Here is a 20,295-nt window from a genome sequence, read left to right as displayed (position 1 = left end):
ATCACTCATCCCAGATTGCTTAGGTTCAAATTCTGATTTCACCATTATGTAGCCATGTGACCCTTGACAGGTCACATACAGTATCTGTGCCTCTGTGCTTTTTTTTTTTTTTTTTTTTTTTTTTTTTTTTTTTTGGTAAAGTTGGAATAATGCTTGTACCCACCTCAGAAAATTGTCACGAAGAACAGATAAGCTGTTTTTATTAGGGAAGCACTTACATTTACTTGAAAACAATGCCACACTAGCAGTAGCCCAGGCTCTGTGAGTTTTCCAAAGCTACATGCCTCACCTCAATAGATCCAGTGTCCAGAAAAGGACAGGCAGGAGTCACATGGAAGCTCAACTGATGGCTGATGAATGTCCTCATGAATGAATTCCCGAGGGAATTCATCTGAGTCCAGCTGCAGGCTGTGAGATCCGACTCATCTCCAGAGATGAACTTGGGGCCAGGCTGGATTCCAGAAACACATAAACTCATTTTAGAAGATGGCTGTGGGCATAGTCTACTTTCTCAGGCTATAGCCCTAGCCCTGCCAGCAGTGGGCTTGTGCTGCCCTCTGCTGGTTGTCTTGAAGGCAGGGCCAGTAAGCCCAGAGAATCTCACAAGCAGGGGGCACAGGAGAGCCTTAGGCTCCCAGAAGCCACTTAGTAGTCTACAGTTTAGGAGGATCTGTTGCTTTGTCTCCTCTGTCCTCCTTGCTGCACCCCCTTGCACCTTGTGTCCACCTATCATGTCACATGTAGACGTCTGCTCTTACTGACATCCTCAGCATGCCAAGACTCTCCAGGAATACACTGTTCCTTATATCAGTGTCTGCTCCACCTCAAATCTAGAATGTGACATCCATGCCACCTCCACCCTCTTCCCTGCCCACATCTTTATGTCCAGGGTGACCTCATGTTCCCTCACGACAGGATGCCACTGCTGCTGGGTCCAGTGGAGTCTCTTTTTTTCTTTGCTCAGCATCACCAGGGAAAAGTTGGGGGACATTTTCTGAAATGGGTTCTTTCTGAAGACACAACAAATCATTTATTTGTGACATTTGAAGTGACCTCTCTCCCAAATAATCTCAAAGGGGAAATGATGTTCCGCTGGCGACCTGTAATTAAGGACACTATACAGCCTGTTGGGGAACCCATGAGGCAGAGGGTCAGTGAACAGTGGGATGGTGAATATATCTTCTGTACCTCACAAGAAGAGGGCTCTGCTGTGCCACCAGCTGTGACTAGGCGCTTCAGTACTGTCCTTGCTTCTGGTTCTTTCAACTGGAGAGAGCACCATGATTCTTTCAGAGGCCCTAGAAAGTGTCTTTACTTGTCTCGCGAATGAGGTTCAAACATTACTCTTGATAAATACCTCCTAGCCTGCTGAGTGGCATCCTTTTAAGCCAAGGATAGTGGATCTTAGCACATCTGCCCTCTACTCCTTTCCCTCGCCAGTGACAGGTACTCTAGTCAGCCACTTCCTACGTTGCCTGGCTAAGACCCTGGAAGCCATTTAATACTGTAGTAATTACCAAAGGAGCCCAGGTGGTGTGGAGAAATGAACTCCTTGTCCAATCCTACCCTGAGCCCCTGAAATGCCTCGCAGTTCCTGTACAAACCTCTGGTTCTAGTCTTCACTGGCAGGACCCAATGCCAAGTTTTTTGGGAGGCCCAGTAGGAACACCCAGCTGGATCACTGTGCCCACCCTCCCCGTCCATCTCACCTACGCTGGCTGTCAGTCACTTCCAAGGCAGGAATCAAAAAAAAGGGGGAACAGTCTGGTAGCTCTCTGACCATATCTTGTGCTATGGGTTGAATATAGTTTGTCCCCCAAAGGCTTAGACGCTGGATGGTCTCTAGTAATAGTAATGAGGGATGGTAGAAGCTTTAAGGGGTAGGTCCTATAGGGGGCAATCAGCTGATAGAAATTAGTGCTCACCTTATAGGAATGAGTGAAGTCTCCTGGATTAGGTAGTTTGAGATGTGGGTAGTCACAAATCAAGGCCACCTACATGTTTGGTCATCCTCTTTTGCATGTGCCTAATGTCACTGTCACACACTGCCGTGTGCGTATGTTATGGGGAAGCATGTGAAATATGACACTTGCTCACTCCTCATATTTAAGCCTTTCATAGCTTTTTTTTTTGGTGTATTTTAGAGGTTAGATAAAATATAAGAATCAAGTCTTCTTCTGTCCAGTGGCTAACATGGGTAAATGACTTATTTAAGTTAGAAATTAAATACATCTTATAATTTGAAAAGGATAAGTGGTATGCAAAATTCCAGCTTTGCTGAGAAAAAGGAGAAGCTGAGGTGAAGTCAGATGCTGGCACCAGTTGGCTATCTTTGTCTTTCACTGACAAGATGAAGGAGACGGGCAGTACATGCGCTCATGGTTGCCCTTCTCCCTGGGGATGGAGGGACCTGTCAAAGGAAGTCACTTTGAGCTTCATTAGTGAGCCTAGGGAAGATGCTTTCTGGGAACTCCTAAGGAATCATGGTCCTTCTACTAGATGGGTTGCCCTGAAATGATTTGGGATCTGAGCATACTCCTGATGGTTGCATGGTGGCTCTTGACCAAGGTCAGAGGCTTAGCTCTATCCAGGAAAAACACAGCATATCTGGGACAGAGCTTCTGGAAAAGAGGTAGAGGACAAAAGCAAAGGAGGCCAAACAAGATCCCCTCATCCTTGCCTCTTTAAAGCCTGAGCAGTGCCTACAAGACATCTGCGCTTATAGATACCTTTCTTGTTGCTAATTCAAATGATCTCTGACTTTAAATGGTTTGACTCCTAACTTTCAACCTTATGACAGAGGAAAAGTCATATTTGAGATGTTGACTTGCCCAGGATAGAAATATTCAGGTGTGTTTCTCTCTCAAGACGCTGGGAGGCAGCAGAGAGCTGTAGTCATCAATGAACTCTTGTGATTACGAGCAGGGACAGCATAGTTTGGGGTATTGTGTTTTCACATCTCATTATAAAATACACACCTGCTTATGTATATATGGCAGTCACTATTTTATTGAAAGGTAAGTTTTGTGTTACACAACACTGGCAAGCTATAGGCTTATGTAAGGGCTCCTATATGCAAGGCAAGCTAGGCTAAGCCAGAATGTTCCATAGGCTAGGTGTATCAAATAAATGCATTTTCAATGTGTAATCTTTGTAATTTACAGTGTGTCTATGGGGTCATAATTTCAGTGTAGATCAATAAGCATTTTTTCTATCTTGGTGAATTTTTTAAAAAGATTTATCAGGATATAGTCTTTTAAATATAATTTTTAAAAAGTCTGATTTCAGCCAGGCATGATGGTCCAATGCCTTCAAGCTCAGCACTAAGAAGGCAGAAACAAATAGATCTCTTAAGTTTGAGGCCACTCTGCTTCTGGGCTGGCCAGGACTATGAAGAGAAACCCCAACTCAGAAAAAAAAATTCTGACCTCTTAGTTAATTTATCATTTCTATTGTTTTTGGTTTTACTTTTTTTTTTTTCAAGACAGGGTCTCTCTGTGTTAACCTTGTCTGTCTTGGATTCGCTTTGTTAACCAGGCTGGCCTTGAACTCACAGAGATCCGTCTGCCTCTGCCTCCTGAGTGCTGGGATTAAAGGCGTGCCCAGCCTTTGATCACTTTTTCTGCACGGTGCAGAAATTCACGAGCCCTTCTCTTCCTCATTCTGCTCTTGTAGCTGCTCTCTCTCCAGCTGGGGCTTACTCAAAACCCACCTCCTGCTTTCTTCTCCTTCCTGGTCTGACCCATGGCCCATTCCTCCCTCTGGTCACAGTGGGTCTGCTTTCCTGAAGTTGCCTTCTCACATTTCAGCCCCGGCCTACATCCCCCCCCCCCCCAACCACTCATACTTAAAGTGCTAAGGGAAATAAATAGGCAGAAGAACAAGCAGCGAGGTCACTGTGCTCTTACATCAGATCAAAGGGGCCGTGGACATCTCAAAAACACTTCACTCAGCCCTTTCAAGTAGAGATTAAGGGTCTTGTTTACTTGGCTCCCTTGGCTCCCTTGCTCTTCTTACTAAACAAATATAGAAGGGACCACTTCGTTCAGGCAAGTCCCTCTGCCATGCAAATGTGGCTTAGGCAAGCAGGGTGACAGAGCCTACAGATTCCTAAGTAAACATAGATCAAATATGTTAACATTGGAAAAACGTCTACTTTTGGACCTCAGTTCTCACTCATAGTCCAAGTGAATCCAGCAGGTGATCCTCCAGGTGGCTGTTTTCCATGCAATGGTTTAAGGTTCCGGAATGTTTGAATGTGCAAGCTCATCTCCACCAATCCTTCTGCAATCACCGTGGTCACAAAAGGGGCGGCACGATAGAAATGCGCACAGATCCCATTCAGACCATTTGGAAGTAACACGAGCCAGAGGTTTGTGCCAGTCTCTTAAGGGGCGTCACTGAAACATTCGAGACAATCTACCATGAGAGCTCATGGAGAAGCCTAGCAGTCACAGAGGAAGCCATGTGCCAACGAAATGTCTTGATCTCCAAGCAGGGTGGCAACATCACAAGAAGATGGCTCCCCTCTGTGGTCCTGGCTACGAGCTCTTAGATGACACGTTCATTCTAAATCTACTGTCAAGCATCTCTAGCGCGTACAGCTGCCATTCAGTCCTACAGATGACCCCTCAGCCTCCTTAGGGAGCTCAGAGAACTCAACCAGCTGTTTCATCTTTGTTTCCAGCCCTAGATAAGTACTTGGTATCTCAGTTAACATTTTTTTTCCTTAATAGGAAGGTTTTGTGGGGTAGGGATGTTTTGTTTTTCAACACACCTTGGAGCTTGAATAAGGAGGATTTCCAGGTGGTTAGAGTGGCTGAGAATTCCCCTAAACAAGTAATTCACTTGACAGTGGATTCAGGCAATTATGTGTCAAAAGAATTCAGAACAAAATAGGCTCCTAGTGAAGGAAACCATCAGAGGGCCCCTGTGTGTGGTGGGATGTGGGCTCATTTGGTGACAGGAGGATTTACAATCAGGGTGAGTCTTGAGCATATACATTCAATTAGCTGGGCACGGTGGTGTACACCTGTGATGCCAGATTCTGCTAGTTGAGGGCAGGAGAACGGGGAGTTCGAGGCCATCCTGTATAGAGGAACTCTCTTTCAACAAAACAAAACAAAACAAAAAGGAAAAGATGATAAGAAATGAACATGTTAAAATAAAATAAAAACAATAATAAACTAAACAGGGCTTTCTAATGCACCTGCTGTGGAAGACTCCATGGCAGGCATGCATGTACAGATGCCAGCAGCTCTCTTGACCCAAGGGGCAGTGTTTAAATTATCATGTCTCCTAAGACTTTAGGAGTCACACAATCCTACCTTCACCTCTCGCTTATGCTAATTAAAAAGGGATGTTGGCTAATTTGGCTAAGGGGAGGATGAGGTTTGAAAACCCATGTTGGCCTTCTCATGTGTGTCGAGCACTAAAACTTAAAATCTGAACATCTGAAATATTTACCTCAGTCTGCTTTTTAATCAGGCTGTGTCTACAGAGCTCAATTAATCCTCTTGATGTGTTCTGTGTTTGGAGCAAACCAAGCCCTCATAGCCTGTGGTGCTAGCAGATTTGAAGATTCCTTTGCTAAGTGTTGGCTTCTCAACATCCCAAACCTTCCATGCAGTAGGAGATTTTTTCATAGAGTTCCATTGTTCTTTCCTGCCTGTTGTTAAGAAATGGACTGGGGTGGACTAGAGAGATGGCTCAGTGGTTAAGAACACTGGCTGCTGTTCCAGAGGATCTAAGCTCCATTCCCAGTACCCGTGCGACAACTCACAGCCATCTGTAACTGTAGTTCTAGAAATTTTCACACTGTCCTCTGGCTTTGGATGGAACCAGGCACATATGTGATGCAGAGACAAATACGCAGAAAAAACACTCAGACATTTCAAATAAGAACAAGATTTGGCATTGCTATTCGACAGGCAGTAGTTCCTTTGAGAGGATCTCCAATGACAGCCATGACACCAAGGGACTCTCAGGGGCAATATTGTGCTGTGTGGTCCCATCCCCCAGAACTTAGCTGCTGGGACGAGGGTGGGCATCTGGGACAAGCCGACTTTATCCCCACACGAGTTTTGAGCTGGTAGCAGGCAAGTGCTTCTTGCCTCTGTGCTCTGTGTCTACGTCTGCTTCCTGTCCTTAGACAGTGGTGGTTCTCAGCCTTCCTAATGCTGTGACTTTACTCCACTTCCTCATGTGGTGGTGACTCCCAGCTACAAAATCCTTTTGTCGCTACTTCATAATTGTAATTTTGCTACTAGTATGACTTATGCTAATATCTGATATACAACCTCCAATGAGGCCAAAGCCCACAGGTTGAGAACCCCTGCTCTAGAGGCAGGAAGAAGGAGGATGTGAGCAAGAGATCCACGGGTGCCTGAAGGGTCCAGGGATATTGCCTGACCCTGCCTGTCCACTAGTGCCTCTTAAGTACACAGGGAGCCACCTATTTATATAAAAAGTTTCTCTTTGGCTTTAAACAAGATCCAGTTGCTTCCTGCTCTTGACTATAAAAGGAACCTCTCTAAACTCCCTCTGCAGGTATGCCCAGGTGTGGCCTCTGAACCAAGAATTATTTGTTCTTTATTGTGCAACTGACTTGTTTTTCAGAAGGTTCCAGGAATTTTCTTTTCCCATAAGAAGGGGGAAAAAAATCCCAGTTGGTCGTTAACTTCACATTGTCTGAAAGTGCGGGGCTTGTTTCATAAAACACGATACCTTACTAATGAGTCATACTGTGGGACTTGGATGTTTGGGTGGGGGAGGCTATACAGAGGCTATACAGAATGGTCACTGGGACAGGAGAGTGAGGGCTCCTGTTTAGAGACGGTGGGGGGGGGGGATGTGTGTCTTTTTTATGAACCTGTGGTCCACCCAGGCGTCCTTTTCACTTCTTGAATACAGGTATAATGAAAATAAAAATTGGAAGAATGCATCCAGATAAACCAAATACACAGAATTGTTAGCTTTGAGGTCAGGAAAACCTTGCCTGTGACCCACTACCAAGTCATCCTCGCTTGAGTTCTCTCCCTTCTCTGTGCCTCACTTTCTACATTTGAAAGATAAAGAGGACGGGGCTGGAGAGGTGGCTCAGCAGTTAAGAGCACTTGTTGCTTTTGTAGAGGGTTTGATTCTCAGCACCCATAGGGAGGCTCACAACCCTCCATAATCTCAGCTCCAGAAAGCCCACAGGAATGCACATGGTGCACATAGCACATGCCAGCAAAACATTTATACACATGTAATAAAAATAAATAAAATTTAAAACATATAAGGGTATTAACCAGGCTAGCTTTGAAGCAGAAGGGATAGAACGTTCTGGAACTGCCTGGCAACAGAAGGCTTAGATGAACGTGAGGATGGCCAGCCCCTCTCTTCCTACTTCCCTGAGATTACAGATGAGTTTAGAATGGTGCAGAGGTCTTTCCCAGCCCCACTGACAGGCCTTTTGAGGAATGTTATCTTAGGTATTGCCATGACATCAGCAAGGGAAACAGAGAGATTCCCTTCCAGGTCACTCTGCGGTGTCGTCAGGTGACCAGTCAGGTCTCTAGCCTGCCATGTTTTAGTTTGAGGGCATCAAAGAGAAGTCCAGGTCAGAAATGGCCTGCAGATGAAATATGAAGTGAGAAGCTAGCATGATCTTCCCCTGGGGTGAGTGAGAGCTGAGAGTGAGGGCCTGCGGGCCTACTAGGTGATGCAGGAGAAAAACGGAGATGCAAGCAAAAAGCCTTCAGGAACAGCCAGGGTACCAGGCGTCTCAGGCAAGAGTGAAGAAAAGCCCGGAGGAGAAAGTTTCAAATGGATGCCTTTGGCTAGGCCAAACACAGCTGAAAGTTTGAGGAGCAGCAGGGCCAAGAAGAAGGCATTGTATTCCGCGACGGGTCACAGAGATGGACTCTATCTATGCCCTGTAAGTGGTAAGACACGGCCTCTCTTTCCCCTGAGAGCTTTTCAGCATGTGAAGGTTGCCAGGCACGATACTCTGAGAGGTGTATTCAGTGGTAGCCCTGCCTTTGGGCTGCTTTCAACAGAGAACCCAAGTTAGACAGGTGGTTTCCTTTTATTAGAATGTCAGCAACTCATGGGTCCGAGCCGAGCCGTGCGGCACTGACGAAGCTCCTGGCTGAGTACTGTCCTGTCTGTTACCCCTAGTGGCTCAGAACTCACAAACGACAAGGCGTCGCTCTCCACAAACCTTGTCATTCCACTGGCCGTTGGAGAAAATCTCCACACAGTTCTCTGCCCCACCATTGTTGTTGGGCTCCCCCGGAGCCCAGTTAGAATAGGCCAGGGGCTCCCCCGTGGGGTATGTGAACTTGCCCTCCGTGTCCACATCCGTCATGCTCAGAAAAGCAGCTTTGTTGTGGACAGTGATCACCTGCTGTACGGCAGCGTTCTCGGCAGCAGAACGCGGGGAGGCCAGCTGCCCTCCAGCCTGCCTGCACATCTCCTGGGCATCCTCAAAAGGCTTTTCCGAGTCCACTGCCCTGAAGATCTTGTCTCCGACACTTTGGCCATCAGGGAAGAGGGTGGCTGAAAGAGGAGGGAAGGTGGGCTGAAGTGGAAGTTGTGTCAGCCCCTAGGCTAGAGTTCTGGGCCTGTCAGAAATCTGAACTGAAGCTGGAACTTCCTCGCAACCCTCTAATGAAGGGAACTAGAGACGATGGAGCAAAGACTGTGGTCCTAGCACCACAGTGCGCTCTGTGAGAGGGTGCCGTGCCTCCTCGTCCGCAAGCTAGAGGGCACTTGAGCTCAAAGACGTTAAATGCAGGGCTCCATCCAAGCTGGTGTGATTGTGGTGCACCTCGCTCAGTCTGACACCAGCGCTCAGACACAGGCTGTGGACACAGCTCAATGGATAAAGTGCTGACTATGCAAGTATGAGGAGCGGAGTCTGGACCCACCACACTCATATAAAAGCTGGACATGGGGGGTATAGAGATCCTAGGGTAGGGTGGAAGGCCTCACTGACCATATCATCTTACTACAATAGTAAGCACCAGGTTTTGTGAGAGATCCTGCCTAAAAAAAAAAAAAAAGACAAAGGGAGAGCTAGTGAGGTGGCTCAAAGCTAAAGGTGTTTGCCTCTTGCTGCACAGCCTGGAACCCTGAGTTCAGTCCCTGAAACCTACATAAAGGTGGAAGCAGAGAACTGACTCCCTAAAGTTGTCCCCTGACTTCCACATAAGCACCATGGCACACTTGGTCACATGCACCATGCATGTGCGGGGACACATACACACGGACACACACACACACACACACACACACACACACACACACACACACACCTTCCCTCCAAAGGAATCTCTGAGGTTTGTTTTTTGTTTTTTGTTTTTGTTAAGGCCATGATATGTCAGTAATTTTGAGAATACAGAAGACACAGTTCAATGAGCCCTGATGGCAGTGACACAGGCTGTCAGCCAAGGTCTGTGCTATGTGCTGGGGTTAAGGAACAGGCAAGGGAAGAATGGATCATCTGAGAGCTGTGTCAAGTCCTGGGCTGTGCTCAGCCTCCTGGCCCTGGAAGTGCTGGAGAAGGGTGAGTGTATCTGAGAGGCACGTGTCATCACGGAAATTGGGGTGGGGTTAATGGTGAACCCCAGAAAGGAATCAAAGCAGCTATTAAGACCCTAGCGATGACTAACTGAGAGGGCAAAACAAAGGCACTCCCTTTCCACTTGCTTGACATCACAAAACATCATCTGTATAGCATGACATACATCTTTCAGTCAATCTCTGTGGCTTTTGTGGCCAGGCACAGAAGTCTGCGAAAGATACTAGATCCTTAGGGCTCTGGAGAGGGCTGTGCTCTGGTCCTACACTACCAGGCTGGTTAGAGTCCAAGCTGCACCTCTGAGTATCTTTAATAAGATCTTAGGGGAAGATTCTCCATGGGCTCAGAAGGGTACTGAGAACAGCCCTGAAAAGGCTCTGCACAGCCCTGTACAGGACTCGTGTGCTGCCACCACAGGGTTGATCCTGGGTGGGCTTGTATGTGCTACATGAATATATCCGCTCATGTATCTAAAATACATGGAAGCACCCAACATCCATCTTGATGTGTGTGCAAGTCTGTGTGTGTGCCTATAACATACATGCACACATGTATGTTGATAGATGCTGAGTGTGTAGCTCCAGCCTCAAGCCCAGCCCTCGACTTAGTTCCTGTTCATTCCCATCCTAGACCTAGAGCAAAGCTCAACCACTGATAAACCGTCTCTCAACTACAGGGTCCAGAACCTATACCAGGGCTGGGGTTGGTTCGGACACAGGAACTCACCTTTCTTATAGCGAGAGAAGGTAGCCTCTAGATGCTGCAGTTGTCTCTTTAAGGCCTCCACCTGCTGCTTCAGAGCAGCACTATCTACAAGGAGGGAAACAGGAGAAATGACCACGTGAAGATTATGCTGCAAGCCCAAGAATAACTTCAGTTTGAGCCCCAGAAAAAGGGGGAGGGTCAAGGTGAAGAGCTTGCTACCTCCCATCACACGCTACAACTGTAGGCATAGCTGGCCTGAGCTGTAAATGATTTTATCTCTTGTTTCAAAAACTTGTTGCATATGTGTATGTGTATGTGTGTGCATGTATGTTATATGTGTATGCACATTTGGCCCAGCGATTTTGTTGGGTATCTTCCTCCATTCTTCCACCATATACATCGAGGCAGTCTCTCCCTTGAACCCAGAGCTTGCCGATTTGACTTGTCTATCTAGCCAGTTTGCCCCAGGGATCCCATCTCTGCCCCTACAGAGCTGGGATGACTGGCAGGTTGCCATGCCCACCCACCATTTGGGGATTTGAAATCTGGAACTCATGTCTGTATGTCAAGCATTTCACCCACCGACCCATCTCCTCAGTCTGTTTGTTTGGCTCTAATGTAGCCCAAGCTGGCTTGCAACTCAGTGATCCTCCTGCCTCAGCCTCCTTAGCACTAGGATTATAAGTGTGATCCATGATGCCCAGCCTCTGTGTAGAGATTTTTTTATGGTCCCTAAACTAGCCTGTGAACATCAGATGGCAGATCAAACCAGATGGCATCTTGACTCAAGATTCAAGAAATATAATGACGTGCTGACATTCTTGAGTACAGAGCAGAAATATGCATTCCTTATATAATTCTCACCCACTGGGTTGTTAGATGGTCAAGGCTAGTCTATAAACCAGAAAATCAGCTGTTGTCACCTATTTCCATGGTCAGATGAAAAAAAATTTATCTTGGTTTGCCTTCCCACATGACCTAGGCAGGTAGCTAAGCCAGGGTCTCTAATAGGCTTTCTTGCCTATCAGCTGACCCCAAGGTCGATTCACCACCTGTACTTATCATGTGCTCAGGGCTTGCTGAAGGGTGCTACATCCCGGTGGGGGACCAGCACCTGAAGCTTCTGCCTTACCTGGAAGCCCACTTTCACCTTTGGCTCCTCTGTCTCCAGGAGCACCTCTGTCCCCCTTGAGTCCTGGGGGCCCCCTGGAACCTGGAGTTCCCTGTGGACCCACAGCTCCGACAGGCCCTGGAATCCAAGAAGAACTGGCTAAGCTGTGTGTCCATTTTCCAGCATCCCTGCATTTCCAGATCATTGTACACAGTCTATCCTTATCCCAGCTCCACATATAGAACTTCCATACAGACTCTTTCCAGAACACAGACACATGCCCACTCTGTGCATGGCTGCCCCTATCACCTGCCAACCAACTCTGACTGTGTACAACTTCCTTGCAAAAAGACTCCCTATAGCTTAAAACATCCCTCTCCCTGCATATGATCAGTTTCAGGGGCCCCATATCATCCCCTTTGCAAGCAGACTTCCTCCACAGCCAAGCTTTGACTTAAATGGGTGAGTTGAAGAAGGGATATAGGCCTTGTCAGCTCAAGGGGGCCACAGTCAAACCACACCCAACTCTGCATCTGTTCATCACTCACCTGCTGCTCCAGCAATCCCAGGGGCTCCTCGCTCACCAGGGGCACCTCTTTCTCCCTTGGGGCCCACCAGGCCTTTTGCTCCTGCAGATCCCTGAATGCCTGGAGCACCTACTTCTCCTGAGAAAGGAACAAACGGGGAGAAATGTTGCTAAGAGTGTGTTTAGTGCACACCACTTCCTCAGCAGCAGGCCTTTTCACACAGAACTGCCGGGTAAGGTAGAGAGCTGTGAACACTGTCCCTTGCTGCCTCACGTTCCTCTGTGGAAGGTGATGGAGAAATACTGTCAGTGTGGAGAGATGTGAGAGATGTGAGAGAGGTGTGCATGCCAAGGTCCTCACAGTGTTGACACTCTGGGTTCTTCCCGTCAGTCTGATCATGCCTCCGATCACACCAATGGCCTCCCCTGTCATTTCTCTTTTCTCCCTCCCAGACCAGCCACACCCCTTGCCTACCTTTGGGCCCAGCCTCTCCTTTGGGACCTGGTTTGCCTTGAGGTCCTATGTTCCCCTGCTTCCCAGAAGGGCCTTCCTTTCCAGCTGGACCAGGCATACCTGGAAGTCCTGGAGGTCCTGGCAGAAAAGGATCAGCCCAGTCAGTAGCACTAAACACCTTCGGCAGTGAGAGCCTATGAGATGCACATCAGCAGAGGTCAAGGAGACAACAGTCCATCCCGAAACAACCCAGAGCCTCCTTCAGAGCATCCTACATCCCTCTTCCTGGGACTGGCTTTGTGCCTGCCAAATACACATCCTTAAGACAAAAGCAGCAGCTGGAGGCACCGTCTGAATCACATGACCCATTGCTCACCACCTGGTCCAGAATCTCCCTTTGGTCCAGGCTCTCCAGCAGAGCCATTTTCCCCTTTGGGTCCAACTGGACCTGCAGGCCCAGGCATCCCTGAGAGCCCCACAGGTCCTGGAAAACCTATAGAAATAAAAGAAACGGACCCAAAGTCAGTCCTAGACTCAGGAGGGACTGATGTCCACAGTATGAAGTCCTTGGCATTCCTTTAAGGTTCTGTTGAGCATGGACAGTCTACAGTCATACATTATGAACTTGTGGATGGCCCAACTAATGAAAGTTAGTGTCCCCACTTAGAAGAAGTAGACATCCTTGGCTTGGAGGTGAATTCAAGTCCAGCCTTCCATGCAGTGCTCTTTCCCCTGGCCCCAAGGTCACTGTGTCCCCAGAAGGCAACCTATCAGTGTTGATTGATCAGTGACCACATGACAAGTGTGTAGATGTTTGTATACATGTATATAAGTGTGTGCATATGTGAGTGAATGTATGGGGAGTGTATATCAGGAGAACCAACTATTTTTTTTATCATCAAAAATTGTACCAGACAGATACTAACTTGTTTGTTGTTATTTATCTACTTGATAACTGTTTATTTGTGAAGAGCTCCAAACACACAAGGAATAGAAAGTTAAAAATAAGATTGTAGCAATAAAGAGCTTCTATGTGACAAGGGAATTACCAAATAGAGTGAAGAGACAACCTACTGAGTGGGAGAAAACACTTGCCAAACATTCACCTGGTTAATATCCAGGGTATGTAATGAATTAAAAAAACAAACAATAAAAAGCAAATGATCCAATTTTTAAATGGGAAGATTATTTGAGCAGACTGATTAGGAGAAGAAATAAAAAAAAAATCAGAAAGTAAATGAAAAAAATGTCAATTTCAGTAGACACCAAGGAAATATAAATAAAACTACAATGAAATTCCATCTTTCTCTAGTTAGAATGGCTTTTACAAAATAAGCCAGGTGTTTTGGTGCATGCCTTTAATCCCAGAACTCAGGAGGAAGAGGCCTGAGTTTTAGGCCAGCCTTGTCTACATAGTGAGTTCCAGGCCAGTCAGGTTACAGTGAGAACCTGTCTCAAAACCCCATATATAAACACACAGAAAACCCAAATACATACAGAAATAACAAATGGCAGTGAGGATGTGGATAAAAGGAAAATGAATTAGTATAGCTGCTGAGGAAAATAGTGTTGGGATTCCTAAAACAAACAGAAAACAAACAAAAACAGAGCTATGATTTCCATATAATCCTACTATGCCTAGGAATATGTCCAGTTAAAATGCAATTAAAAAACAAAAGAGATATTTGCACACTCATGTTTATTGAAGCATCATTCACCTTAGCTAAGATATGCCAACAGCCTAGGTGTCTACCATGGGTAATGTGGTATAAATTCACAGTGGGATATTATCCACGCATAATGAAGAACCAAATCCTGTCATTTGTAGAAAAATAGCTGGATGTGCAGAGCATCATATTAAGTGAAAGGCAGGCACAGACAGGCAAGTGCCCTATGATGTTATATATAGATACTAAAACATACACCAACCTGAATGCAGAAAAGTGATTAGTCAAACAGTGGGAAGTGGGGCACTGATAAATGTAGCCTGGTCTGACCAGCTTGCATTGTTGCAGGTGTAGTTTTCAAGAGATTAGTAGCAAACCACAGGACAAGGATAACTGCCAAGGAAGAGGATGTGTGGCATGTTTCACTCCTCACAGAGGCCTGCCCATCCCACCATGTCCTCAGAGAGAGCAGGACTAGAAGGGGTTTAGACAACTTAATCCTTTTAGAGAGAAGAGAAAAAAAAATGAAATTCTAGGTTTGAAAACAGAAAGGGCAGACCTTCCCAGGGCAAGAAGTGCAGGAGGGATGGGGTATCTGTGAATTTTCTGGAAGATTCTGGGGTTCACAGTTGTTCCCAGGAATGAAACACAGAGGGGTAGATGGCTGGGCCACATCACATACCTAACGATGCACCTTGCTGAGGTAGACACTTCTTGACTCTGGTTGAGAATCTCCTAGCCTGAGGTCTCACTACAGTGACCGCAAATCTAATCCTAGCCACACCCACCTCACATCACCTCCTCAAGGCATCTCTTCTTAAGCTTCAGCTGTCCTTTTCAAGAAATTCTGGGGACCAACAGGTTTCAAAATCAACCAATAGATGATCAAAAGTGACTAGAGAGCAACTGGAATAAAGGAGCCAAAAAAAAAAAAAAAAAAAAAAAAAGCCATTCCCTGCCCCAGTGTGTGCTTTCTTTGCCCAAGGCTCAACCAAAGACCAGGAAATATAGAGATAAGACCAATTCCAGGACACCCAACATTCAATACAAAGCTTCCCCTGGGATCAAGAAAGAGATGGAGATAGCTGGGAGAGTGAGCTACTATACCGAGTACCGTTCCTCCTGTGGCCACTCCTGGATGGGTCTCAAACCCCAGACCATTCATACTGGGGTCATTTTGTGTCTGACCTGAGACGTGCCTTCGCTTGCCCTTTACCCCATGTAGCCTAGAGACAGTATCCATTCTAAGTGTCACTGGCTTCATTCTAACCAACATTCAACCTTGGACAAGAAACATAGTATTGGATCCCATCAAAGCTTCAGCTCAGGGTAGTGTGTCCCTCTACCTGTGTTGTTTGTTTATTAGTTTCCTTCTCTTACCATTGAGACTCTGTGGGGTCAGTATTTTCAGCGTGAACTCCTTTGCTTTTTAGTACATCTTCTAAACCAGGAGAAGACAGCAACTCCCTCAGCAGGAACATTGAATTTTACCCAGAAGACTCAATATAAAATAAATTCCTTGGCTTCATCATCTGTCAAAGATTATTTGACAAATGCTATTCTCACTTGGAGATAGGCAAATTGAGACTCTTTGTCTCTGAGGGTCACAGTCACAGAGAGGCAGCTCACAGTCCAAATGTGTTTAATGCAGAAGCCCTTGTTCTTTCAATGTTACCATCCCCCACTTTACCTGATGAGGAAGATTGGTATGTTCCCTGTGGCTTTTGAAAAGACTAAACGGATTTCCAAGTGAATGCCTGAGCACAGAGCTGTACAAAGAAACACAAATTCCAATCTTCCCTTGGAATGTGTTAGTCAGATTCTGCCAATAAAATCTGTTTAAAGGACTGTGGAGCTTGATTTTTCCCCACCACATATGCAGTGGAGTTTAAATACTAAAACCTCATTAACATTTCATATGGTCACCATTCAATCAAAACAAACAATTGCGAACTGCTGGAGCAGGGCTGTGTTGGCAGTTAACCTATTCTCAGAACAAGAAGAGCCCAGGGATTCCAAGGGAGGAGTCAGGTCAGCTGGGTGATGGGAGGAAACACATGGTGGGTCCAAAAACACATGTGTTTAGCAGGTAGCATGGAGACAGGGGGAAACTCACACCCTGGGAGGGAGAAGCCCACATCCAAGTTCATCACAGAGCATCTGGATACTCAGGATGGTTCAGATTCCAACTCTCCCCCTACCCACCAGGACAAGCCCTTGGTCCCAGGTCTACCTGGATCACCCTTCTCGCCCCGTGGACCCTCTCTCCCATCCCGTCCATCCCGTCCAGGCAGGCCATTCTCTGTGGGGCTACACATGACTAAGGTGCAGGCGTTGGCTACTGATCTCTGTGAGAGGGTCCTCATTTCTGCTCCCAGGTTCCCCAGGGGCTGTACAAGCAGGACAAACATGGAGAGGAGGTACAGCATGGCCTGCAGGGATGAGAAAGAGAAAAGAGGTGATGATGGTTCTGGGATGTGGGTTAGGTGGTGGCTGCTGAGTCTGGAGATGAGAAATTTCCACTCTTACATCTTTCTCCTGGATGAAGGCCCAGAATAATAAGACAGTAAGACTCCAAAAACAGTTTATGGAGGTGGGCACATGGTCTGGCCTTTGAGGGGGTGAGTCACTGATTAGCACGCTGACAGGGCTTGACAGTAGTTTCCATCTCTGGTGCCCCATAAGAACAGTGGCTTGGGCTAGTTTTCGTCATTGAAGACTGTTCTTCCCTGTGCAGTAGGGAAGCTGGCTTAATTCAGTTGAGGCCAAGGCTACATCCTCTCTCTGGCTACCTGAATCAGGACTGATACCTCACAGCTATGGTCCATGTATGAACCTGAGTCTGAATGCTTCTAGATGCCAGCAATGAGCTCAGGCTGGAGTGTGGTTGCATGCTTGCCAGGCAAGTTGGCATTCCTGGACCGGGCACCAAGTTCATGAGGAAGGTCCCAGAGGGAACAGGCATAAAGAGTTTCAGAGATATTAAGTTAGCAGCCTGAGAAACCCAGAGACCACTAGATATCTACTGGACTATCTGAAAGGCTTTGTTGGGCAGGAGGACATCCAAGGTGGGCTTATTCAGATTGGAGGTTGGTTTGAGGAGGAGCAAGACTTTGGTTGTCCCTACACAGGGTATCTGAAGGTCTTAACTTCTCATCATTACCAGCACATTCCAATAGTGTCACAAGGCTGCAACTATGCATGCCTTCAACTATGGGACCCATGGAGACACTCAAGATCTGAACTATAGTAACATCTTTCCTTCCATAGAAGGAAACAGCCAGTGGGTAGCACAGTGGCTGGGGAAAAAAGCCAAGGGGTCCTTTACAAAGATTAAAGAGTTCATCTTAACTGGGTGTGCGGTACATGCTTGTCATGGCTTCCTGACCAGAGAGGTGCTTCTCCACCTGCTGGTGGTTCTGGGCTAAAGCTTTCCTCCTCTTCCTTCTCCTCTTTGTGGTTTTGGTTTTTAGAGACAGGGTTTCCCTGTGTAGCCCTGGCTGTCCTGGACTCACTTTGTAGACCGGGCTGGCCTCAAACTCACAGAGACTCATCTGCCTCTGCCTCCCAAGTTCTGGGATTACAAGTCTTGTATCACCATGCCTGTCTTAGCTTTCTATTTCTTATTCACAATTTCCTCACGTTTCTTGGGACTTCCTAGACATGAGCTCACTGGCTACTTCGTTGCCTTTGTTTTAGCAGAGGCTCTGTCATCAGTACTGAACAGCAGCCCCAAGTCAGAGCAAGGCCTGTAGCCACCTTAACTTTAGGGCCCCATGTCCCATTCTGGGGAAGAGTCAAGACAAAAGGCCTTCTGGTCTACCACCTGTTCACTTTAGGAAGAAGGCCACATAGAGAGAGGACCCACAGAGAGAAGGCCCACAGAGAGAAAACCCACAGAGAGAAGGCCCACAGAGAGAAGGACAACAGAGAGAAGGACCACAGAGAGAGAGTGAGAAGGCCCACAGTGAGAAGACCCACAGAGAGAGGGCCCACAGAGAGAAGGCCCACAGAGAGAAGGCCCACAGAGAGAAGACCCACAGAGAGAGAAGGCCCACAGAGAGAGAAGGCCCACAGAGAGAAGGCCCACAGAGAGAAGACCCACAGGGAGAGAAGGCCCACAGAGAGAAGGCCCACAGAGAGAAGACCCACAGAGAGAAGACCCACAGAGAGAAGACCCACAGAGAGAGGGCCCACAGAGAGAAGACCCACAGAGAGAGAAGGCCCACAGAGAGAAGGCCCACAGAGAGAGGGCCCACAGAGAGAGGGCCCACAGAGAGAAGACCCACAGAGAGAGAAGGCCCACAGAGAGAAGGCCTACAGAGAGAGGGCCCACAGAGAGAAGGCCCACAGAGAGAGGGCCCACAGAGAGAAGACCCACACAAAGAGAGAAGGCCCACAGAGAGAAGGCCCACAGAGAGAAGACCCACAGAGAGAGGGCCCACAGAGAGAGGGCCCACAGAGAGAAGACCCACAGAGAGAGAAGGCCCACAGAGAGAGGGCCCACAGAGAGAAGGCCCACAGAGAGAGGGCCCACAGAGAGAGGGCCCACAGAGAGAGGGCCCACAGAGAGAAGGCCCACAGAGAGAAGGCCCACAGAGAGAAGACCCACAGAGAGAGGGCCCACAGAGAGAGGGCCCACAGAGAGAAGACCCACAGAGAGAGGGCCCACAGAGAGAGGGCCCACAGAGAGAAGACCCACAGAGAGAGAAGGCCCACAGAGAGAGGGCCCACAGAGAGAAGACCCACACAGAGAGAGAAGGCCCACAGAGAGAAGGCCCACAGAGAGAAGACCCACAGAGAGAGGGCCCACAGAGAGAGGGCCCACAGAGAGAAGACCCACAGAGAGAGGGCCCATAGAGAGAAGACCCACAGAGAGAAGGCCCATAGAGAGAGAAGGCCCCCAGAGAGAAGGCCCCCAGAGAGAAGGCCCCCAGAGAGAAGGCCCCCAGAGAGAGGGCCCCCAGAGAGAAGACCCACAGAGAGAAGACCCACAGAGAGAAGACCCACAGAGAGAAGGCCCACAGAGAGAGAGAAGGCCCACAGAAAGAGAGAAGGTCCACAGAAAGAGAGAAGACCCACAGAGAGAGGACCCACAGAGAGAGAGAAAACCCACAGAGAGAAGGCCCACACAGAGAGGGCCCACAGAGAGAAGATTCACAGAGAGAGGGCCCACAGAGAGAGAGAGAAGGCCCACAGAGAGAAAGCCCACGGAGAGAGAGGGCCTACAGGCTTCCAAGTCAGGCAAGTCAGCTGGGGCAGTGGATGAAGTATACACAACCACAGCCCAGAACTCACATGACATCCATTTTGTGCTTTCACAGTAAAAGTTCATTGAGAACAGTGGCTCTTCCTAATGTTGGCTGACAAATGTGAGACCATGTACAGTTAAGTTTATTGTTTAGTGAAGACTGTAGGCTAAGAGAGAATTGGCTTTATCCTTGTTTCTATACTATTGGCACCAGCCTGAGTTTAAAACTCCAGCCCAGGGAAGTCTGGGCTCTTCTTCCTCCACTATCTTTCTTATGACACTGGGAACCAAGACAAACCACCTGAATTCTCCATACTGTCTGTGTAGGTCTGAGAAAACATTGCACAGCATGTATCTACATTACCCCAGCTCAGAAAGCAAATCTCTCACTGAGCCAAGGAAGGTGACCTAGGGAGAGGATCTTTCCCCCTTACTGTGTCCTCTACCTCCACCCCCCAATCCCTGATCCCTGATCCAGAACTGAGAAACAGAACCCCACCACCACCACCCCTGCACACACATATACTTTCTCATAATCAGTGGGATAAACAGTCCAGATGGGCAAAGAGAAATCCACGGGAGATAGGGAAATGAAAGGAGAAGCAGAGACACTCACAGATTGCTTCCTTGTAGGCCCCAGGAGCTCAGGCAAATGCACCTTTGTTTTTCAGGCATCCACTACTTATGCCTGCCCTGTAAGTGGAGCCTCTCAGCATTGCTCTTCTGCAAAAAGTCATACACACACACACACATACACACACACACACACACACACACACACACACACACACACACACACTTTTCTTCCTGTTGGCTCATTCATTCTTACTCCACCTACACTCTGGAAACCTGCCCCCAATACACCTAGCAGCGTGCATGCCTGCTACCTTAGCAACACACTATTGGCCAGGGACCTCTATGCTGTCTCTGCAGCTCTGGGAGTGAGGAAGTATTCTCAATGCCTGGGTGTTGGAGATGACCAGGAATCTGAGGTCCAGAGCCCATTGTGTTGC

General features: G+C 47.6%; 1 protein-coding gene across 1 annotated transcript; it reads right to left on the bottom strand.

Moving 5' to 3' along the window:
- Positions 1-5,303: 5,303 nt before the first annotated feature.
- On the bottom strand, positions 5,304-20,019 carry SFTPD (surfactant protein D). Its single transcript, XM_084796780.1, has 8 exons — positions 19,899-20,019; positions 16,265-16,463; positions 12,741-12,857; positions 12,386-12,502; positions 11,933-12,049; positions 11,406-11,522; positions 10,295-10,378; positions 5,304-8,544 (listed from the first exon to the last, which is right to left on the bottom strand). Exons 2-8 carry the CDS (start codon positions 16,458-16,460, stop codon positions 8,168-8,170), a joined length of 1,125 nt encoding a protein of 374 aa, XP_084652906.1. The 5' UTR covers positions 16,461-16,463; positions 19,899-20,019; the 3' UTR covers positions 5,304-8,167.
- Positions 20,020-20,295: the final 276 nt, after the last annotated feature.

The sequence above is a fragment of the Acomys minous genome (genome assembly GCF_964271855.1).
Source record: "Acomys minous genome assembly, chromosome: 9".
NCBI classification, from domain to species: domain Eukaryota; kingdom Metazoa; phylum Chordata; class Mammalia; order Rodentia; family Muridae; genus Acomys; species Acomys minous.
The sequence above is the reverse complement of the archived record's forward strand: the minus strand, read 5'-3'. Positions and strand labels throughout refer to the sequence as shown.

Excerpts from the sequence above, each read along its gene's own strand:
- SFTPD (XM_084796780.1), bottom strand. The coding sequence starts at position 16,460 with ATGCTGTACCTCCTCTCCATGTTTGTCCTGCTTGTACAGCCCCTGGGG. Across the intron at positions 12,050-12,385 it reads AGGAGAGGCTGGGCCCAAAG|GAGAAGTAGGTGCTCCAGGC; the intron begins GTAGGCAAGGGG and ends TTCCTTTCTCAG. Across the intron at positions 8,545-10,294 it reads CTTCTCTCGCTATAAGAAAG|CCACCCTCTTCCCTGATGGC; the intron begins GTGAGTTCCTGT and ends CTCCTCTTTCAG.